The 24,123-nt window shown below is 43.0% G+C and overlaps 1 protein-coding gene across 1 annotated transcript; it reads left to right on the plus strand.

The window, feature by feature from the left end:
- Positions 1–11,526: 11,526 nt before the first annotated feature.
- ICOS (inducible T cell costimulator) lies at positions 11,527–23,642 on the plus strand. The gene is made up of 6 exons (XM_074829339.1): positions 11,527–11,604; positions 17,519–17,557; positions 18,510–18,848; positions 20,303–20,415; positions 21,026–21,116; positions 21,655–23,642. The coding sequence occupies exons 1-5, from the start codon at positions 11,547–11,549 to the stop codon at positions 21,113–21,115; spliced, it is 639 nt and encodes a 212-aa protein (XP_074685440.1). The 5' UTR covers positions 11,527–11,546; the 3' UTR covers position 21,116; positions 21,655–23,642.
- Positions 23,643–24,123: the final 481 nt, after the last annotated feature.

The following is a 24,123-nucleotide window of genomic DNA, read 5'->3' on the forward strand; positions in this document are numbered from 1 at the left end:
CCCTTGCTTGGCTTGGATGTGTAATTAAGCAGTTAACCAGTTAGGAGACATTACTCACTTTAAGCACAGTCTGCAGCCTGCTCACAGAGTTCTGTAACAATTTTTTTCAAGGCTGCTTGCTTCCTTTGTCTGTACTGAGCACATCTGAGTGCTCCCACCACTGACTGTGTTGCAGGAGACTCTGTTACATGGGTGAACTGCCTGGCCTGCAATGGAAATAGCAGGTCAGACAGAGAACATGCAGTCGCTGACCTACACAATCACCTCAAAGAAGCACCATTTTCCTATAAAGTGGTAAACTGACCCAAAACATATTACAAACCTAAGAGCTTCAAACAATATGCAGGATACAGCACTTCTTAGGCTTTGATGTTATTTATCAAACCAAATTGCAATTTGCTATCATAGTCAGCAACAATAACTGAGAACATAACAGAGCCCACAGCAGGTCAGACAAATGATGCACTCCACCCACTGTCCACCTTCCAACAGTGACCAAGGGCAGATGTCAGGGAAGAGTACAAAATCAAGGGAAGTGTGCTATGTAACCTGCCTATACTACTGTCCCAGCCCTCCCTCACCAGCAGCTCAGGAACTTCAAAGGGTGGGGTCCTTGTATTTAACAACCCTGAGGGATTCCTCTTCCATGGATTTATCTGGTCACTTTTTGAAATCCTGTGGAATTTCAATACAGGTAAACAAGGATGATCAGCTCTATATTGCAGAAGAGATGGAAGATCTTGAAAAAACTGAAATAGCCTTGAAAACAGCAGAAAAACCTAGATAGACAAAAGGCGATATCTGAGGTAGTTTTCAAAGCTTGGAAACAATGAAATGTTTCTTTTCGTAGTGGAAAAATAGTTATGTTTCCATATCTGCTAGAATCATTTGTAGTTGTATTATATAAAGCTAATAAAAAAATCACCACTTGCTCCTCTATAAACCACTAACACTACTCACCTAGTTACGAAAACGTAACTAGAAGGAAAGATGCAAATGGCCAAATTAATTTTTTCCCCTTCAACTCTTCTTTTTTTCTTCAAGCAAAAGAGGCACCAAAACAGTCCATCACGCAAGCATTACAGAGCTCTCACTGATGTCACTAGAAAACATAGTGTAACCACAGCAACCCAATGAGAAGTAAAGTGGCGTGACTGGCTTACTGTTTTTTGTTACAGCTGTTTTCTAACCTAGCACAGAAGGAAAGAAACTAACGGCCTGCAGAGCTAAACATCTAAATCAATATAACACGAATCAATGACTTGGTAACTAAAGAATCCAATATTGTTGATTGCATGTGCAGTGAGAAGTAATACATTTGTAGGCTCCCCATCATACTGTGAACACCAACAAAACAAACAGTGCTTAAAAATTCCTGGGTCACAACAGCTACCCCCTAACATCAGGTACAGAGACAAGTCTTAAAAAAGATCTGGGATAACCAATAGGAATATAACCACATCTACAGCAGATTTGACGAGGTACACAGCAGCACCTGAAGGGCCACTTTTGTCAAAGGGAGAATAGTTCAGCTAACAAAAACAAGCATCAGCTGTGATGCTGATCTCTATGGTATGTACTGAACACAACTTCATCATTAATGGCTTCCAAATGGCCATACCCTGCCTCTGCTGCTGAGGCAGTATAGCAGACAGACAAGGAATAAAGAATTCTAGCAACCAAATAGGGCAAGCAGCAAGAAGAGTTGACTTTGAATTAAAGAGAGAGATGACATACGCATGTGACTTTTCAGTGGTCACCTGAAACAATGGAATGAGCAGCTGATCTAGAAAAAGCTCTACAGAGAGAAAACTGAGATTTATCACACCATATTTTCCAGGGCTATTTGATGACATTTAGCTCCATTCCTGACCTGGCAGCAAAGCAAGGCAGCTCCCAGCCACAAGGGGATTCCTGAGGAATTCTGAAGTTAGGCCTGGGAATAGTGCTATGATTAGCCCCAGACACTAATGTAACTTTAATGTTTAGCAGCAGCATCAACACAGTGAGAACAGAGAAACACCAACTTTCACCTTTTCTGATAGTCATCTAAACAATTCATGAGAGTGTAAATGTAAGGGCTGGCTGTACCAGATGAGAACAAAAAAGCATAGGTCAAGTATCTTGCCTCCCAGGTAAGTATCCAACAGTGGGTGCTTAGTAAGGAATGTAACAAGAAGAAAAACATACGGTAATGCTATTCTGAAAGACTCTCATAACCTACAAAAATTTGAGGACTTTTCTTGGGTTGATGTCTTTGTAACACAGCTGACTAAGATGAGGACACAGAAAGTCCAGGATTCTGTAGTATCTCTATAAACAGTATGGACACTTCTGTTTCGCCAGCGTCACTATACTGCAGCAGGCTCCAGCAGGCTGCTTGACTTCTCCTCTGGATGTGGTGAGCTTTGCTGTGGCTCAGACAGAATCGCATGAGGCTACAGACCTAAAACTGAAGAAGCACTTTGGCTAGGACAACAAAAGCCCCCTGAGCAAACATTCACTTTCAGTGACCAGCAACCACAGAGCTGAGATCAAAGAGGCCAAGCGTGAAAAGCCTGCTCTTTAAAGTTTGCCAGCAGTCAGTCACAGGCAAGCAGGGAGCTGCACATTCCTATATGGTGTGTGTACATCTGCCTGGGCCAACTTAGTAGTAGCTGGGAACAGCTTAGACTGAGCAGAGCTTACTGAGGTTTTATGCTGAGAACAAGGGTATATTAGCTACTGCAGAGCTTGCCTGAATGTAACTAGATACTTCCTGCATTCAGGCTTGCTCTGTGATCCACTTAAGAGATAGTTTGAATACATTCATGCTGAACTGTATAGAGTGTGCACTAGAGACACAGGACAGCTAATCAAGATGGGAGCTGAGCAGCTGCAGAGTTAGTTGTTTCTGCTGCGAGTGCTGTGTTGCACTCCCAGGATGAAGTCCCTGAGAATCAAGCTGATTTGACATGGTAATGTGTGGCTCTGGAGGGCCCTCAAAATGAGGAAGAATCTTGTATTTTGAAGGTCCAGGTTCAGCAATTAAGAAGTTGTGCAACTTATGAAGTAGCTATGCCTGTTTCCCAGGAGCATGGAGGTGCATGGAGGTGGGAACTTCATTGAGGAAATCTGGAGTCTTTATGTGACAAAGGCCAATTCACCAGAATATCCTACAGTGATCTGTAATATGATCAATGTGGTTAAAGTGATCTTTCACAGTAGTCATTTCAATCACTTCTGTTCTCTAGAGAATATAGATATCCAATTTCTATTTTTGGCTTGCTGTCATTCTAATTTTTACTGCAAATTCTTTTTTGTGTGGTGACAGCATTCAAGCTGGCTGCAAGAGGTGTGCCTAGACACCTCCCTTACAGTGAGCTCCTAAAGAACACCAAAGACTTTTCAGTTATGCTTGGATTAAAAGTAGTCTGGGACAAATAGCAAACACATCAGAAGGGTTTATGGACAACTCCCGTCCTGTCTCCCGCATTCTTGTATTTGCCTCCAGGCTTAATGGTGGTTAAGACAGCAAATTTCTGAGTGGCACCAAACTCTCCCAAGTTCTGTCTGGTCTCTGGCAAGTTTCTTCAGCCTCTCTGGAGGTATGGCTGTCCTCCTTCGCTCTTCAATATAGTGTCTCCAAGTCTGCAGGAGCCACGCACTTGCAGTTCCTTGCTGTGATTCCCTGGTCTTTCACATCCAATGGTCTCTTCAGCTGTCCCTCAGCCACAGCATATTCAGCTGCTCACACAGGAATGAAACAACCTCCGCGCCCTGCAGGGGTTTCCAGCCAAGCCACCCTTCCTGAAGGATGGCAGGCCAACAGCTGACCAGAAGCACCATCCATCCCAATGGCTTACGCAGGTCCCGAGTCTTCCCTCTGCACAGGCAGGGTAGACCCCTGCCCAGAACTGCCCTGGGCACCATAGTGTAAATGCTCTGCTTGTGCTACAGACTCTGGGTCTGCTGAGCAGATCTGGGAAGATCATGCCTTTGATCACTGGAGCCTCTGTGTGACTCCAGGGAACTGTTTCTGGCCAGGATCCATAACTCTGGGTTGCTGTGACAGAACTAATTCTGCTGTTAATTTCTTTTGCATCCTGGACTTTGTATCAGCGCCAGGGTAAGGTATTAGCATGATCCTCCTCCTCATTCTCTTGAGGATGTGATGTGTGCCCTTGTGTGAGAATTTTGTCCCATTTTCCAATTTAACACATGCAGGCCAGTACCACATACTTTCTTTAGCAGGTTTTCAATGATAGATGTTTCCAGACCCCATATGGCCACACAAGCCGTGCTGACCGTAAGTGTATGTTTTATCTTATTAGTTAACTGCTCTGATTTCAACAGGTTCATCAATGTAACTAGACTCAGTAAATTGTTACTGATTGTGTAGTAAGGGGGGACCTTCCAACCTGAAGCCTTTCTGCTCTGGATGTGTGTAATCATAGTTTTATCAACAAGCCAACCTAGGCCTTGGCTGGAACCAGCAATCCCCACCCACTCCCCCGAGGAGGGGCTGCCCACAATCAGAATGAAACGCAGTGACACGAAGAATTCTATTCAAACCTCTTTGCCTCATGGTCTTTCCTGGCCTGATGAAAGGATTGTTTTTACAGCTTGTACTTTCTCATGCAATTAGCAAGCACAGACGAACAATGTTCAAATGCTTACACAGAAGACCAAACCATTCTCAGCTATGATACTTTCAAAACCTCCTGAGCCGTAAGAAACCTGCCCTGTCCCTCCAAGTGCAGGCATCACAGGCGGAAACAGTGCACTGGTCTCTGCTGTGCAGGTTTCAGAATTTCCGATGCAAAAAACCCCCCAGCATTTAAACATAAAGCCACGTGTATGTGGGGAGACTCTCGTGGGGTTCTAAGAAACCACAAAGAGCAGTCAGACCTTCATAAGGGTCATCAGCCAGGGACTGGTGCCGGGCACCTCGGTGTGACCCCGGAAGGGCCACACTGCAACCCAGGAGCTACGCAGGGCTGAGGTCAGGGTGACGGAGACCACAGTCTGGCACCTAAAAGTAATTCCCCAAACCACAGCTGCGCAGCCGGCCCGGGGAGGAGCCGGGCCGGCGCTCACAGCACACCTGGGTTTACGCCAGTCGCCCTTCCCCTCCCTGCGGCCACACCCGCCGCCCCGCCACGCTCTGCCTCTCCGGCGGCGCTGGGCCTGCGCCAGAGGCAGCCCTCGGCCGGGGCCGGCGCCGGGGCCGGGCGGCGGCGCGCGGGCCGGCAGCGCCCCCGTGTGGCTTCCCGCGGCGGCGCAGGCGGCGGCCCGGCCCGGCCCGCCCCGCTCCTGCCGCCCGGGGAGACCCGCCCGCGGCTTCTCGCCTCAAGGGCGGGCGGCGGCCGCGGCCGCAGCGGCCTCAGGAGCTGCTGGAGAGGCGGCGTCGCGGCCCGGCGGGGATCCGGCCGCGGCTGAGCGGGCCCCGCTGCGGCGCTGCCCGCGCCTGGGCCCCGCCCCGGCCCCAGCAGGGGGGCGGTATCGCAGCTTCTCCCTCGGCTGGGCCCTGCCCAACACCCTCCCGACATGGGAGCTTCGCTTCATTGGGGGCGCTCCACTAGCAGAGGTACGCACAGAGCGGTGTGGGGGTCAGCAGCGGGAGGCAGAGGGCTTTCAGCCACGGCCCTGGCTCTGAAGGCAGTGGGCTCATTGCCCGGGAACCGCTGTCCCACCTGCCCTGTGCCCCACTGCCACTCCCCCCGGGTCAGCTCAGCCTGAAAAGCAGCTCCGGGAAGCATCTCCTGCCAAAGGGGAAACAAACCCTTCACCAGACCCTTGCCATGGCAGCCCAGGGGTGACACTGCACTGCGGTGTGCCCAGTGTCGGTTCTCCTTGCTCTGGCACCCGTAAGAGGAGTGCGGCTGGACCAAGCCTTGAGCATGACGGAGCGAGGGATCTCTGCCTTGCAGGCGGCAGTACTGCCTTCTGGAGCTTTGGCCTACGCGTACAAAGCAGTTGGTTCCCAAGGCAGTAACCTGTGAGATTCTGAATGGCAGACATGAAATAGAGGAGACTTGGTTACGTGTTTGAGAAAGCTGTGATTTCATTGTTTGTACTTCTCAAAATCCACCAAGGCCTGACGTGTCTAAGCCTAGCTCCAGTTAACCACTAATAGCAACAGCAAAGCCTGACGTGAAAACACTTGAAAGACAGGGTTTTCAAAAGCACTTCAAGTCAGCTGGGAACAGACAGTGCCATGTGTGTTTCCTCAGCCACTTAGGTGTTTCTGGAAGTCCAAGCCAGGGTTGTGCTGCTTCACCTGTCCTTGCAATTTTCAGCATGACGTTTGATTTATCTCTTTTCTGCAGGAATGCATCACAAATTTGGGGGCCATTTCTGATGGAGAAAATTCCTCTTTGTTATACTGTCAAACCCACAGGTAGCAAAAGTTTACCTTTAAAAAGTAATCACAACAATGCCGAGATAAAAATCACACCGCAAACCCCAAGTAGCACCACAGTATGTGGCTCTTTCAGTCCTAACTCCTCCAAGGCAGCTGACCAGATAACCACATAAAGGAGTCCCCACCCTACTACGAGCTTTGAAACAGTTGGGGTGTGAAAACTTTACAGAATGTGTTTAATTCACCACTGTCACACCCAAAAGACAATTAAATTCAAATCCAAAGCAGAATAACTTTCATGGTCACCCAGCTCATCAGCATGTATCTGTCATGCACTGCTCTATAAGTGGCAAGACAGTAGCAGTCTGGGTCCCCAGGTTTGCGCTTCATTTGGGTTTTGCATATTTACTATCCATTCTGGAAGAACTCCCTTCTGAACTTAGATATAAGCGGTGCTGGTGACGAAGTCCCACTCAGCAGCATGTTGGCCATAGGGGAACTGCAACAGCTTCAGAAGGTACCCTCCTCCTCAGGAGCACTGCCCATGAGCACAGGCTGCTTACAACCCTGGTATTCTCCTGCACACTCAGGCATATGCCACTGAAAGATACCTACTGCTCACAGTCCTCTTCCCAGTACACCTTGAAGGGCAGGAACATGGTGGTTGTCTTTGTTGTTGTTATTTAAGATAGTAAACCTTCCACAGCCATCCCGTAGGTCTGCAGTCCACACCACCAGCATATGCACATGACCTTCATTGGTCCATTCCTATCTATACTCTGTGTCCTGGAGAAGTGGTTAGGTGCCTCTTTAGGTAACTGCATTGCAGCAGGCACAGGGGCTGGATACACAGAGGCGTAGCCGCTCCTGAGACCAGATGGAGACAGTCCTTTGCCTAGATGGCTCACAGTGCCTTGAGCCAACCAATCCAAAACATGAGTCACAGGATCTGAAGTGGCATTTAGAATCATACAATAGTTTGGGTTGAAAGGGACCTTTAAAGATCATCTAGTCCAACCCCCCAGCCATGAGGAGGGACATCTTCAGTTAGATCAGGTTGCTCAGAGCCCCATCCAACCTGGCCTTGAACGTTTCCGGGGATGGGGCATCTACAGCTTCTCTGGGCAACCTGTTTAAACTGACTGAATTTGCCACTTAGCGCCTGTCAACTGGATTTATAGGTCAATGCCCTTGCATGTGTTAGATCTGGGCTTAACTCCTTAACATACAGGGTTTTTTTCTTCTTTTAGGAATGTCAATGACAACGAAATATTCTCAATCATCATCTGAAAAAAATAAAGTACCTGAGCTTGTACCAAGAAGCAACGTCATGCACACTCATAACCCAAAGGGGACTGTCTCATTAGATCTGCTCTGCAGGGAGCTGTTTGCCCTGCTGCTGAGCTGAGCGCTGGTAGCCTCCACTGGCACGCTGATGGAGAGAATATAACAGCGTGCCCCACGGGCCTGTGGGAGAGATCAGACCAATATATCAGCAAAGGAGGCATCAGAACAAATGAGGGAGCACATGAGCTGCATTTCAGGCTGAAATCTCTACATCCTGAATGACTGCAGCTTGTTTACACACCTAATGGGGAGTGATGCAGATGGGAAGTGGGATTTAAAGCCATCACAGAACCTTAAAAATAGCACAGTGAAAGTCATTGTTCCCCTTCTCAATTAGGAGGACAGGAAACGAAAACGCGTGAGTGTGGAGGCTTTCTGCTCCAGCCCTGAGGGAATGACCCAGAGTCATGAGAATATAGGCCAGATATTGAAGCAAAGAATGAGAAGCAGCAAGAGACAACAGAATATAATTTGTGTGGATAGACTGTAGCAGACTGTGCGGAAAGAATCACAGAACATTTTATTGAGAGAATATTTTATATTGCTGTGGGCAACTGTTCATCATCCACAGCAGAAGCGGAAAACTGCTGGTGAGACAGAACAAGCTACTTCAATGTAAACACCACCTTTGTTTCACAGCGAACAATGCAGTAGCATTCTGTTAACATGGACATTGTTTAAGGTGATAACAGTAAGTATAATAAGTTATGTGATTAAACAGAGCAAAGAAAAATATACATTGTGAATGACAGGGAAAATCTTTGCTGTGAATCAGTCTCCTTAGGGAAGCAGCAGAAGTGTTGTTTTCCGAGTTGCTTGGAGTTAAAAGGGAGAAGCATTGGAGATTGTGTGGTAGAGAACACTGGCGTATGGACCAAGGGATGAGCAAGCCTGTTTCTCTTTGGAACCGGGTGTATCATTGGGTGCATTTTTAGGCATAAAAATGCCCATAAGGATTTTCCAGGCTGTTAATAGTCAATGATGGCAAGTCAGAAGTGAGATAGGAGAAAAAGGAGTTTATCAGCATAGGATAGTGTTGAGGGTAAGACATGAAGAAAGAATGGGGCTTGGGGGAAGGAGAAGCCACATTCCAGAAAGGAGTTACTGAATATGCTGAAGGGCAGACTCAGCTTGGCTTGAGGAGAAGGGTAGACAGGAACTGGGGACAGTCAGGTTAGAGGAGGAAAGAAGTCAGCTCTGAGAAGCATATGTGGATGAGAGAGTGACAATCAAGAGAAAGATAAGAGAAATGAGTGAGGATGGAAAAAGGAAACACGTGTTTGTGAGCAAAAATAGTTGCAGTTATAGGAAGTGTGTTGTGGAAACAGACTATTTGTCCCAGGTGGTTAACTGTAACCAACTGTAGTATTTGCGAGAAACATTTCCAAATTGTAGTCACAGTGTCTTTGTGAAGTAGGTCAGCATTGACAGAGGAGGGAGGCAAAGACAGAAAGATTGAAAGGCAACAGAGAAGTCTCTGTTGGTGTGGGACCAGAAGGTGAACATCTCTCACGCTCCGCCCTGAGCTAGACTTTGTGTCCCATTGCTTACGAATATACACTGTGAGCACTTCAGGCTTTGCTGGCTCATCATCAAATACACTCGACCACCGAAAGAAATCACTGTCTAGATCAAACTTCAGAGTGCTGCCAAACGTACCCCAAAGTGTACCCTGGGCTGGTCCCTTCTGAAACAAAGGGAGCAGCATGTTCTAGCAATCCGAAGTGCCAGGAAGCAGGAAAGAAGGGGTAGTTCCAGCCTTGAGACTATAATGACAGGAGAAAGAGAGGACAAATACAAACTGTTTACTGGACAGTCGGACTTGCTCCAATTGTTATATCAAGATCTATGCCAACCAAGCTACCCTGGCACCTTTTCTTACCCCAGGAGGGAAATAGATGTGTACTAACCACCTCTGCATTGGTGTAACTGATAAGGTCACAGAGAGGGGAGGGAAGGAGTAAGTTGCTCCAAAATAACTATATTGTTTTTTTTTTTTTTTTTAATCTCTATCAAAATTACTTTCCTGGCAAAATGTTTAAATTTTTAAGAAAGACAACACATTTTTTAACCCTAACAATACTGATTTGTTTTAAAGCTTGTTTTCACAAAAAAATAGCTAAAACTTTGCTCAAAGGAGTACATTCCCCTACAGCTTCATTGGCCTTTCCAGACACCGATAAGCTTTGTAGGGACCCAATCCTTGGTGTATTGTCAGCATGCTCTCCCAAAGGTGTGGGCGGGGATACTTTACACATGATTCTCTTCCTTAATTTTGTAGCAGCAGCAGCAGCAGCTCTTTTTACTATAAGCCTTTCTGACTGCTTGTCTTACAGTTACTCGGGGGGTAATAAAGGTCCTGTCCCAGGAAAGGGCTGCTCTGTCGTTTCAGCACTTCCCATAAGTTGTTATGGGGGATGGGAAAGATGGTCCTACCTGGAACCTCAGTAGATCCCAATGTGGGTCATAACTTCATAGGCAAAGCTCAGGAGTCAGATGTATCTTTTTCAGCTTTATCATTGAACCTCCATATATTACTCTTGAGCTTCAGAATTAAAAGTATTCTGTAGAAACTTTCTCTAGTTAGAGTTGCTTAAGTTTGGCTCCAGAGACCTGAAAATTTAGATCAAATCCTGACTTGACTCAGGCTTAGCTCTGATTTTAATTTAGCAAAGGCAAAGATTTGAAGGGCTTTGCAAAGATTTGAAGAGAATAAAACTCTCTGCCACTGTCCATGCGAACAGATCTTTAGCAGTAGTAGTGAAAGAAATTAAATCACTTTTTGAGGAAGAGTAAACCAACACATGAAGTTTTATTCACACAGTTAAAAGTAGTAACCCAGGCCTGTTATTCACAAATTATTTCGCAGCACTGCATGATCATTACAAGGACTCAACCCCAGTAGTGTCTGTCAGGCACCACTATTAGTCCTTTGTGTCTTCTCTTTCTGCAATCAGAAACGCTAACCGCATCTAATATATTAAACATGATTTAGAAGCTGCTTTTCCAGCATGTTAGCTTCACTAAAATTAGGCATAAATAAATAGCCAGTTATAAATGACTGTAGAACATGTTATCTCAAAGGGTCCTAAAACATTCCCAGAATACAGATGGCTAGCAGGCCAGAATGGAGTGTGCTGCACAAAAACAGGGAGAGGGAAGGAGAGAAACTTTTGACCTAAGGCCCTAGGGCACTGGGTCAGATCTCCTCCTCTGAGAGAGCCACGTGAAGTTTCTCATATGCAGAGAAAGCCTGACCTCCAGGGTAGATGTCTTATGTTAGGGTGAGCCTTCAGGAAGTCACAGGGCTGAGGGGATCCTTCTGCAATTTGGACATATTCTTCCAATGAATTCCAGCACCAGGACACCCAAGAAATTCCTACCCTACTAACGAATGATTTCCCCATAGAGCAAGACCATCCATTATGTAAGATCAGCTGAAACTGGTGGGGAAAAACCAGGTTGCCTGTTGCAAATAGGTATGTATTGGTGAGTTAATTTAAAGAACAAGTTGCTGACCATGGGCCATCTGCAGGAAGTGCACTATCGTGATAGATTTAACCAGAAACAGTCTTTGCAAAAGTGAACATCAAACATAATGTCAGAAAATCTTTCATCTTCCTGTCTGTGACAGTAAGCTGTGAGGTAGGAAAAAAAAAAAGCAGCACACTCCACAGGTGTGGGCGACAGCTAATGCTGACATAGCTATAACGTAGTCAGGGGTTAAATTAAAAAGTCCTTCTGATTATCATATCATTTCCCCCATTGCCCACAAACCACTTCCTTTTCTACCCATGAATTCTTCCCCATCTTCACAGTAGACAGAAGGCTGGTGCCTCTGTGTCAGGCAAGCATGAAGGCGGTTGCTGTAACTTTCTGTGTCCTCTGCTTTCTGTTTGAAGCCCTGTATGGTGAGTAGCATTTTGGATTATTCTTGCAGTAGATGTCTCTATGCAATATAACTCACCCAATGATGGGAGACAGTAAATGAGGCATGATAGCAAGGGGTTGGAGGAATAGAGGTAATTAAGGGAAATAGCTGCAGAAAGACTACTCTCAACTTTAATATCACTAGAGTTGGTGGGAAGAGAATTCCTGCCAGCACAGGGCATTTGCTCTGAAACTAAAAAGTACAAGTTTTCATTGTTTATATTCTTTAGCTCATCCGCTCAGTGTTACCCTCCAGCTGTTTAGACTGTAGTGCTCCAGCCAGCTTCCCTTGCTGGGTCTTATGGCAGCATGATGGTGAATGGCTTAATAAGGAGATGCCAAGTTATTGATATTAAACTGCTCTTGTTTGGGCAGAGAATTTTTATACTGTGAAAAATGCGTATGGCATGGAAGAATGGATAAGATCGTTTTGGTGCAGGCTTGAAACACCGACTGATTTGAATCCTAATGCTGTGTTCGAGAAGGCACTTGGTGACAGCACTGATCTCAGGCCAGCCGTAAACAAGGATGTAGCATTTTACAAGATTCAGTGTTTTATCACAGCTACGCAAAGTAAAATACCAGAACTCACATTTATCCGTAGCCTCTCTGAAATCCACATATTACTGGGCCAAGATGGAAATATAGATAATATCTGATTAAGAAGAGTCCTTTTTTTCATACATATACTGTCCAAGGATTTGGTATGAGGCATCATACAAAGTAAGACCTGATATTTAGTGCACATAGTTACTAAGCACCTTCTAAACATGTTCTTTTGAAGGTCATGCTAAGGGCTATTGAATATGTTTGCTTCTGAAATTCTAGTGATACAGGATAGATTTCAAGCCCCTCCACAGAATTTAAGTACTCCTGAGGTTTCATACAGAATTTAAGCTTTCATTTAAACAAAAACCATTTTCCAGGTCTTTAGGCAATGCAGATATCCTTCTGAAGGTTAACTAATACAGCAATAATAAACTGAGTTTTCAGATAGACTGAAAAGATGGGTGAAATCACAGGGAAGGAGGATTGTGATCAGTATCTCTAAAGGGACGTGAACTGCTCTTTTTGTCCTTGAAAAGTTATTCTTAAATCTACAAACAAAAAAATCCTATCAAATTTGTTAAATATTTCTCAGCTAGTCAATTTAGCAAGTATACTTGACCAGCATGCTTTTACATGTGGCTGGAGCTATCTGAAAGGCCAGTCCTTGTGGGAAGAAATAGGCTGCAATTTTAACGGTGCAAGTAATTGTTCTATCTGATACTGGCATTTCTCCCTTCTTTCTCCCTTCCTTCAAATATGGAGGATAGGATTTGGGCAGGGTCTGGGGAGAGGAGATGGCAGGAGAAAAAGACTGCCTGTAATGAGAAATAGTATCTCTCAGGTTTTTTACCTTACAGTGCTTTCAGCATAAAAAGTACTAATTATTATTATTCTTGCTAAAAAGAAAAGTGCTGTAAAAGATAGCCTTGATGTAAGACACATTAGCATCTACAGAACAAGCTAACACTCCAGCAGGCAAATTTCTGGGAGTAAAAGAAGAGTAACTTCTGAGATTTTGGGGTTTATTTGACTTAGCGATTAGCAAGACCTACTTGTGATCTATACATTTTTTCAATGTAAATAGGTCACACAAGGTGACATATGTGTGTATATGTGTATTATGATTTGATAACCCAATTGTGATAAAGAAATGGTTTGTAAGAGCATGGAGCCTCTCTGGTGCCTGTAGAGAAACACAGGCAGTGGGATTTTGAAGTATGGAGCTGTAGGATTCCATAACACTTGAGGCCCTTGCTATGAAACATTGCACATGAGCTTTTTCACACCAACATTTGCAAAACATTATCACTGTTCACCCACAGATCTCCTGTTGTCAATACAGGAGGAAATCATGGTCATTTCTTAGAAGGGTGTCTGAAATATTATCAACAATGGCTGCTGTGTTAGTGGTATATTTTATAAGAGTTTCTGTATTTCACAACACATGTTATACCATAGAAATAATTCAGATTATAGATGGCTTCCTAGAGTAATTCTGGCCATTACCTGCTTTGCCCAGAATCACTCCTTTCCTCTCTTAATCCTTGATTCTTGAAAGATAGGAACATGTTAGTTTTAGGCATATGATTAAAGACACTGAATTGACAGTGTCATCTTTCAGAGTGCCTTGAAAGGTCAAAACTATAGCAACTTTAAAAACTGTGTGTGGTTGCGTGATGCATTTAGTATTAACAAAACAAATGTGTTTGTTTTAAAGTCAGGCTCTGCACTCTCCTTGCTCATTTTCAGAGCCAAACACACCCAAGTGAAATGATGCTTGTTCTTTTTATCAGCTAATTAGTTTTCTGAGAACCGGGGCAGATAAAACAAACAGCAAGAAAACCAAGCAAGAGTATTCTATTCTCCGACCCTAAACCCCAAGTTTTAAAATTAATCCAAAGTGGTTTTTAAACTGAAGTTAGGACCGAAATGCTGGATTGGTGATGTTTGCAAATAGCATTGGGTCTGCCAAAGAGCAACCAGAAAGCACAAAATTGCAATCCCATTAAAATGAAAATAACCCACCTTCCATTGGCCTCAGAGTCCAAGCACACTACCATAGAAATTCCCAGACTTCTGCCAGTGTGCAGGAAAGATGAAATCGAGATGGAAATGTACATGACTATGAATACACATATACACAGAATGTACACACACACACTCTTTCATAGTTTAACATAGCAAGATGTTACTTTCATACAGATGTTCAGCTCTTGCATTCACATCTGAACTACAATATTTGTCTTGACACTCTGCTTCATGAGGTGAGCCAGGAACAACTACGCAACTCCACAGTGTGACACTGCTATGAAACGAATGAAAGATTTGTTTCCCCTTGTCTCAAAACCTTCATATGCAATTGAATTAGCTCTTTTATGAAAAATACCAAAGAGGAACCTTACGGCCAAATCTAAGCATTTTTACTATTGAACCAGTGAGATTCTTCTGTTCATTTTCAACAATAGCGTGATGTAGTCTTTTATTCACATAGCTTTTGAGGGAGGTTTAGTGAGTGAATCAATATTACTGGACATTTAAACCCCAGTTTCCTATCTCCCATCCCACTAAATGTACATTTATTCTGACTGTAACTTGGCAAATGACATCCCAAATGTGTCTGGCCATTAGCCATGGAGTGTTACAGGTCCATAGGATTACCCTAGGAATGAACCGGTACAAATGGGCACAGGAGAACAGCAATCAGGCACAGGGAAGGGGGGCATAAGCCACCTTTTAGTATGCAGTGAGAGCATTCACATTAGGAGCTGATGCAGAATAGCTAGTGAGTTGGAAATTCATATTAGATCTCACCCATTGTGGTCACCCATGTAGACAATTTTGTGTTTTAATCTCAGGCACTGTTAATCTCATTTTAAAATGTGTTGCCTTTATACTATGCTAAGCACACTCTTCTATATGGTCACTTGTTTCAGAGGAATACTAATTGCATCACATTTACCAAAATGCTCATTCAGAGAAATATATTACTGAGTCTTTCTTGAAAATAGGCCGTTAAGGCTCTGGGCCTGAGAGGATACAAAATGATCTTTCAGCTTGCCACAAGGTCACATGAACTACATGCTTAATGACCTCTCTCTGCCCTTTTCCATTAAAAACAAGGATTAAAACCATGATTTCTGACAAACATTTAAACCACCTGGTATGAAAGGGCAATTTCATTAGCTAACAGCAAAATTGAACTGTTCTCAGAGACAGAGAAATGAAATTCAAAGCTGTTGCTTTAGTGCTCAGAGTAGGGTAGCCCCGCACTCCTCTGGGGCATTGGGGGAATATGGCACCCCTTGGCTCTGTGGCTGCCCCAACAGAGTCAGCAGCTGCCTCTCCTCTCAGATGACCAGTGACAAATGTAGCAATCTCAGCTACAGGTGGATGCTTCTTGAAAGTATCAGGTCAGCTTACATATTCGCCATGCACCCTAGCTTCTGCCATATCAATACACTTGTTTTTTTCTTCCCTTCCCTAAATAATTTTCTGGTGTTTGGCCTAATTTTAAAGGTGTATGTTACCGAACTACAGGCCATTGAACTACAGAGCATTTTCAAAGACCTTTATTTCAAATGCTGTTCTCATAGCAGCTGTTTTCTTTCACCATGCAACATGCAAGTCATCAAGAACCATTTCTTTATTTGACCTTTGCTTTCAGCTTTTCAGACTACATACCATTATGAGGACAGCACTTTCTGTATCTGTGCCTTCAGCATATCCAGAGCTCTATTCACTGTGGGTTGGAGAGTGTGTTTTGTCTGTCTTATCTTCACACCAGTGGTACAAGATGCCAAATACCTTGTCTGTTATCGCACACTTAAGTAATAGTCCTGAGAGAAGTACAGATATTAGAACTGTCGCTGAATTAGATAAGGGTGCTGACTGTGCACAGTAGACCATGAAGAGTGTGATAACTAGGAAGAGGGTAAATCAATCAAAAAGGGATAAGAGTTCCTGTTGCTTTCCAACTGAGCATCACAAAGTGGCTTCCAGAAGTCTGTTAGCTTATGTGTCACACTAAAAATATTTTAAATGGGTATCATTCATAGCAATGCCCTTGCCAATGGTAGTAATTGGGGAGCAAGAATTCAAAGGAGGAAGAATCATGGACACTAAAAGATTGCTTTCATCCAGAAAGAGTTGAGAGCATACAGGGTACCCAAATGAGAATAATCTTCTTCTCCTGTGCATAAATAGGCCAGATGTCAAAGACAACATTTGCCTTGGGAAAGGGATTATTTATACTGCGTAATCAGCACAATACCTGGCACAGCTGGGGACCTACTCTGTGTGGATCTAGACTACCATGTAGGAGAAACAACAAGAATAGGACGGTGCATCAAAGTCTTTAAGTATTTGTCCCATATTTCCTTAGCATCATAAAATCCTGATGTAGAGTATATTTCTGTCTAAGCAGCCTCTGAAGAACTTACTCAGGCTACAAGAGAACTGGAAAATAAATTTTTTTTCTACTTGTCTGCATACCTGTCTGTACCTTTAATTTTAGGGCACTGTAAAAAGAAACATTCCAAATGAAACACGAGCAGGTTGTGCTATGCTGCCAGTACTGACATACAAACCATTTCAAAGCAATACAGGCCACCAACACAGCCAGGAAATTCCACTCTCAGTATTGCCACAGTGGGTGGTGATGGAGGCAGCGGCTTAAAAAACAAATCTGGAACAATTATTAAAAATGTACCTGTCTCCTGTAATGGAGGCCGCCTATGCACAATGGTCTGAATACAGTTTGATAATCGTGAAGAGAAAAAGTTGCTACTGAAAAAGGAACAAAACCATACACATTACTTGAACATTTTCTTGCTGTATTGGAGCATCTTCCAGATATTCATTCAGGATGTGCCATAAGAGGCTATTTTGATGCAGTGTTGAGCAGTGGGGGAAAAAGAATGAACGTAGACCAAAATGAGCATTTTAGTCTGGCAACAAAGTATAATGCTGGTTCATCACAGACTCTGGATTCATGAGAAATCTAAAGTATGCTCTTTTATTTGGGGGCAGATTTCCTCTGTATTTTGGGGAAAATTTTATTTTCATCTCAGCTTCTATTTACAAAGTACACCTATTACTTTGCAGAGGTGTTTTAAGAATTTGTAAATGCTATATGTATGATCAATATTAATTCTTGCTGAATGCATTTTCTTTCTACATTTCATGCTTTTATCACATCGTATGATTTTATAGTGCACCACAGACAGGATCAGATAGGCTAATGACACAAATTAGAAAATAACTTCAGCATTTTAACTTTGCATGGCTCAGCCACTTTTCCTGCATTTCTCTTTAATTTTAAACAGGAAACTATTTTTTATTTTTCAGGAGTTGATAGCTGCTCATCAAGACCATGCAAAAATATAGGTAAGACACATTTGTATAACTTGTTTTATAGTTTTAATTGCCTTCCTAGATCAGAAAATACTGCCCTTGAAGTAAATAATTGTAATTTTTTTTACAGCACACTTTAACATATTTTTTGTCTGAGGGGGTTTCCCATACTGTTGGTTGCTGACTTCACAAAGTCAAACTGTGAGGTAGCAAGAGGTCCTCAGTCAGCGTACTTTCTTTTCCTTCTCCAGTAGTTTTTCAAAATGAGAGTTGTACAACATCTGAGAGTTTTTCAGACAGTTTGGGGGAAATTCAAATGTGATTTCTGGATTGCATGCAGGTGCATTCATGCAGTGATATTTGTCCTCTACTCCTCTCATTATGTTAGTGATAACGGTGCTATAGCCATCTAAGTAATTAGGTGTAAACTTTATGTGCTGCCTCAAACCACTATGTACTCTAGAAAGGAAAGATAGGTCTTGTAGTTAAGGCACTGATGTAGGAGTTTTGGGTTCTCATCCAATTTTAAGTTTTCAGCTACATGATTAGGGTGCAGATTACGAACCATAAAACAGAGATAATTACCATTCATCTTTGTCCCACCCTGTTTTATCTACGAACAGGACAATCATCATGAGGCAGGGATTATATGTCTGTATAGTGTTTGGTCCAAGGAGGCCTTTAAACATTACCAAGTAACTCACTGATCCAGTGCTAACAGTGACCTCTACAGCCTTGTAGCGGGTAACAGGCCAGATCTTAACTCATCTCATTTATTTTCTCAGTAATGTCTTACATGACCAGAATGATGCACTGGTATCTCATTGTACAGGCTGCTTTCCACAGCCAGACTATTCTGAGTACCTGCATGCCTTAAGTTTCAATCACATGGTTCACTTGATTTGTTTAAATGAGTTTCTTAACATTTTAGGGATTCTTTTCACTGCTATGTGAGTGACTGTGCTTACTGTTTTCATGTCTTCAGATCAGCCTCATGTGTCTGAGCCCCAGGTGATGGTGGAATTTGAAAATGGAAACTTCAAGTTCACATTCCGCAACCCCAAAAATGTGAGTGAGTTCAGTATGACCCTCTTCAAAGGGCACGAAAAGACGGAGATCTGTGCACTCCATTTGAGCAAGGAGAAAGTTATCCCCAAGACTAATGTCACCTACTGTCAGACAGAGCATTCAAATAGCAGCACCACTTTCATTCTTAAGAATCTGGAAAGAAAGCATATCGACATTTACACCTACTGCCTGGAGATGTTCTTACCCCCTCCTTATATAGATTGCCGGCTGAAAGAAACCTATTTGTATATCCAAGGTAAGTTTACTTCTCCCCTCTCTTCAGTTTACTGGCAAGCAGACATTGGGCATAGCTATGCTGCAGTGAAAAATGTGACTAGAGTTTGCACAGATATTTCCAAGACAGCTTAAAACTACTCAGCAGGGGGCTGGTAACAGTGGAGCTGTGTTGGTGGACTGCTCAACATGGCCCGTCCATATTTATTCATCTTCTAGGGCAGGTTTTGCAGGCCATGCTGATCTCTGCACATTGTTGGTGTCACCCAAGCTAGCTAGACTACATCTTTTGGAGTACTGCAGTCCCATCTTTGCCTGCAGCAGAAATTTCCCATTGTCCATCCTCCGAGCTGCTGAATATAAATGTTAAGATTATTTCTAGACAGGAAAAAAAGAAAATCCATAAATTCATTCTGAGAGCTATCTTCATGTGCTTAGGATAAAAAAAAAAAAAAATAAAAATCACCTGTTAAATATCTGTGCCAGTGGTGGTATATGGAACTTTCTCATGCCATTCAGATGTGAAGAAGATGGTGTTCACCTCTCTGAAGCAGACCTTTAGCTTTAGAGCCTTCTTAGAGCAGAACAGATCCACAGCTGCTGAGAATTTTTGGCTTTTTACTGAGAAGGGCTTGGACTAATTTCAGAAGACTCACTGCACAGGCTTTAATTTTGAATTGCCTTTCCCTCAGTGGCTCTTTGGTATATTAAGCTGAAAGAGTTAATAGTGGTTTTGCTTGGTTCTCCACTTGGTTCTCCATATAGTTCAGTTGCAACATGGTACTGGCTGTTGTCTTTCCCTTGCCATCTTTTCCTATCTCTCAAAACCAGGACTAAACAAAGATAGAAGCTGAAATGCTAAGGTTTCTGCTAATGTGGTTGGGTCAAATTATCTCTCAGCCCTCTCTGAACTTCAAAGAGCTTCTCAGAATTGAGCTATGACATCCTTTTTTGTCTGCAGTGTTTCCCAAAGTTCTCAATTTCCATTTGTATAGATAGCCAGATGCTCACAGCTATTTCCAGATGTTTTATGCCCTATCATATTTTCTCCCAGATCTGGGCAAAGGTAATCTTGTGCCCCTCAGCTCGCCTTCCTATCCAAACATGACTGCCAAAGTCCAGTCTTCTTTTGTCTAGGCTGCCCTTTAAATCACCTGTGGTACTCACGCAATGTAAGCGCCTTGCTCAGATCTGATATATCATCAGGTTCTCAAGCCTGGCTTGGTTTCTCTTCAGTCTACATTTTCAGCTCTGGGTACCAACAGTTCCACCTCTCCTGGAAAACTGCAATGTTCTGCTTCCTCCTGAATACACTTTTCCAAGGTGGCTTTTCATCTCAGGAAAATCCTTCTCCAGAGCTCATTTTTACTCTTTTATTAACAAGAAGAGAAGAGGGGAAAGAATTTGAAAATCTACGTCTAGGTGGGGGGGAATGCAAATTATCAGTAATGACTTTTTTTTCCTCTCCATCTGCAGATAAGGAAGACTGCATTTCACTGGGACTCATGTCATGGATAATTATTGGCCTGATCATGTTTGCCATGATTTCCTGTGTCTGCTGTGTTGTAGTCTGTTGCTTAAGGAACAAGGTAAGCAAGTCTATGAGATCTGCAGAACCCTCCCTCCAAGGGTCATGGATGGGGAACTTATTTAATGAGATTTAGAGGCTGGAACAGGCACATACACACTCAGCACGTGATGTGTTTTTTGTCAAAGAGACCGAGTTGTTAATTTACCACTGGAATTCAGTCATTGACGACAGCAGCTCAGATTTAATTTTTCTAAGACAGAATTGTTTATTGATTTAAAGTCTGGGAATCAAAGGAAAGAGGAGAAATGCTGCACAGGTCAGCAAAATTACTTTGGTAAGCAATTCACCTGATTGTTTTCTTCAAGAAGGGGAAACAAATCATCAGTGGAGCAATTCCAGCTCTGTTCTGGAGCAAAACCACTTAAACAAAGAAGCAGTTGGCTCAGGAAAGAAAGGAGACCATGGACATTTGTTATTCTTTTGGACAATGTGTGTTTTTCATTTTCAGTTTGTTTTATTCCAAGTTTTCTACGTGAGTGCCAATCTATTCTGACCAATATTCCCACTGAAAACAGTCAAAGTAACTGCCCTACTTAAATAACAAAGGTAGGAGTGACAAAGGTTAGTGACTGCAAATTAAATTCACGGCATTTTCTCTCTGTTTGCAGAATCAGCAGTGTGAATCCAACTCCCATGAGTACAACAGTGAATACATGCCCATGGCAGCAGTGAATGCAGCTAAAAAACCAAGAATCTGAGGTTGTATTAAGCCTAGCTGTACTTGTACCTCTGCTTGTATCTGTTGCAAGGCTTTCTTTGTGAGGGAAAGGGCTGCTTGCTGTGTCTCCCATTGATTCTAGGTGGGTGGGCGGGTGGTTGGGATTGTTACAATAGCTTGTTAATGGAGTTCATGATGCTACCTGGCAAGAAGAGGAAATGAAAAGCAAAATCTCTGGAAACCCGTTGAATCAGAATGGTGGGCTGGTTCCTAGAAATGCAACTGCTTCACATCTGTGCAAAGGAATGATCTTATGCATGAGGAAGAGATGTGAAACTGTTCGATCCAGATTCTTCAGATGGTGCGTGGTACCCAAAATCTCTCTGGAGAAGCGATTTGCTAGATTTACTGAGTGTTACTGGCTAAAAGCAAATAATCTGGAGAGAATGAGGAACTTCCTAACTACTTAAGCCCTTGCACAGTAGCCAGAAGCAGTTTTGGATACAAAACAGAAGCAGACTTTGGACTAACTCAGACGTATGGGGGTTGCATGTAACTAATTCTCCGTTCCTATTTCAGGTGTAAGTTGCTTGTGGCATGGAAATTCTGGCAGCAGAGGTTTCCAGCTACTTGAACCTGGACAACGGGAAATCAGCATTTCCTCACCTTTCCCAGCCTTCCTGAGCTCTATGATGGTCCTGTGTTCAGTCATGAGACACCCACTCTAGTACTGTTGAGCTGTGTTTTGCTCTAGCCTTGTGTGTTAACTGGCACACTGCCCGATCCACTGACTTGTACATTGTGTTAAAGATGTCAGCTTTTAGTTGAAGAAAATGTAGTGAGTTTGCTTGAGCATAGATTCCTGTAGTGCTGCTACAGAGAGAAATTTTATCTTCTACAGTCTCCTTTATGATAAACTTTCCACTGGGGACAAAAAAAAAAAGACTACCTCCAACGCCAATCCTTGTGGCACAGCCAAGAAGCACTGTCGATGTATTGCACATGCCCTTTTGTTAGGGCTAGTTTAGCCTGGTGTTATCAGTTCATCCTCAGATTCACTGTCAAAACTTCTTAGCACCACACTAGGAGAGTGTGGTATGCACATATGCTCTCCTGCACCAAGCTGTGCGACAGCAGGGGAACAAAACCTGAGAGAGCACAGCAGAGACTTCAGTGTGACACAATACCTCAGGTATGCACATCTGCATTTTTCGTATTTGTGCTATCAATACATCTTTGCCATTCACACCTTAGGGCTCCTCTTATTTAATTAAATTCTGAATTATTTTCCTAACAAAGGAATATATTACTTTCAAGACTGCAACTGTTCTTTAAATCAGTTCAAACCTGCAGGATCAGTCCCTAAACTAGGAGGAACAATCTCTCCTATTCACACGTCTTGCAGCACAAATACAACAGAGTCCATAAGGCCAGTGTATTCATGGACTCTGCATTGCAATTATCTTCCTCTTGTGGTTTGACATGAAACCTTTACCACTTCCCCAGTGGGTTCAGGGGTTATTTGACCTGCTTCAAATTGCTCAGAGCCTTCAGTATAAATGAAATGATCAATCCTTCATGCTCCTTGTAAAATCCATCAAACCTCTGACCATAAATGATCAACTGGGAATCCAGCCTGAATATGTTGCCAGACACCATTCAGCTGCTGGAAGCAGAGCAGTGCATTGATTCTGAGTCTCTGTAATTCATTGAAAAAACATATCGGTCAGAGGACACTATTGTAAAAGATACATAGCCTGCTTGTCTGGAAAACAGAAGGCTGGTTTCAAATTTGATAGGGCAAACAGGGACTGTCAGGCATGAAGAGAACATAAGCTGGTATGTCAAGAACAGGGTTTTCCTCAACAAACACCTAAATACATAGAAGTATTGCAGAGAGAAATTGCAAATTGTTAACTGTGACATTAAGCAAAGGGGAAATGAGTAAAGCATCAAATGAAGTGGGGATTGCCGATTTCACAGCAGGTACCCTGCTTAGGTAAGCAGCTCCTAGGCAGAGATGTAGAGGGACACCCTGGCGTGCTGGGTAACATTACATTCTCTCCTGTCATTCTGCCACATAACCTTTGCCAAATTTCTTGACTTCCCCAGCAAACAAAACTCTCTTCTGTACATCCACAAATACACTGAGTTCACCATTTAAAAAAAATACTGGTGAAATTATTGCCTTTGACAATTATTGCCTTTGACAATTATTGGTGAATATAGCTAACCTTGACTGCCTATGAGAAATGCTGGATGCCAGATCCTATGTAACAGTAGAGAGTCCTATCCCCTGGAACCTTTCACCAGACTGAGAAGGAAATTCAATGCATAAAGAGTTTCTGAAAGAAGGAAAAACTTGAGGTTTGCCTTGAGATGCTGCTGGATAAAGGACAAATGATGAAAGTCTGAACAAGGTAGTTCAAAATACATACATTCTACTCTGGAGAGATAAATGATTTATACTCATTGTAACAAACCTTTTGGAAGTCTCAGGTTCCATCACTGCTTCCTTTTTGGAAAAAGATATTTTTATTCTTAATAAAACTTTTTTTATTATGCCACATGTGTCCATAAGAAAGTTCATGCATGCATGCACATTGTGTGAAAGAAATAAGCTCTATAAAATCCACAGTGCAATGTGGAGAGAGGTACGAGGTAATTTATCCCTGTATAGCATCTTAGTGTGAAACAGGAAAAGGATTAAGGAAAAAAAAATTCTAGAAAAAGTGAAAACCAAAAATTTGGATCTGTTTCTATGCAGTCAGGTAATGACACTGTTTGGATCTGTTTGCTTCCTTTTATTTTTATGAGAAAGTCTTTTTTCATATTTTTCCATCTCTTCTTCCTTTCTTTTAATCCCTTATGCAGTATACATATAATGTTCAGGATTATTTTGGGACTTTTTCAGTTTCTTTCTGCCATTCTTCAATACCTCCAAAAGGAGCTGAAAGAAGATAAAGGATGGCAGAATGAGAAAAAAAACCTATGAAAAAAGTAACATGAGCTGAGACTATAGACTGTGTGACAAGAAAGGATTAAAAT

Source organism: Strix aluco, chromosome 6 (genome assembly GCF_031877795.1).
Source record: "Strix aluco isolate bStrAlu1 chromosome 6, bStrAlu1.hap1, whole genome shotgun sequence".
NCBI classification, from domain to species: domain Eukaryota; kingdom Metazoa; phylum Chordata; class Aves; order Strigiformes; family Strigidae; genus Strix; species Strix aluco.

What these genes read in the sequence shown, in the direction of transcription:
- ICOS (XM_074829339.1), top strand. Translation starts at nt 11,547, where the DNA reads ATGAAGGCGGTTGCTGTAACTTTCTGTGTCCTCTGCTTTCTGTTTGAA. An exon ending in AAGACCATGCAAAAATATAG is followed by an intron (nt 17,558 to 18,509) that starts GTAAGACACATT and finishes TCATGTCTTCAG; the next exon opens with ATCAGCCTCATGTGTCTGAG. An exon ending in AACCTATTTGTATATCCAAG is followed by an intron (nt 18,849 to 20,302) that starts GTAAGTTTACTT and finishes CTCCATCTGCAG; the next exon opens with ATAAGGAAGACTGCATTTCA.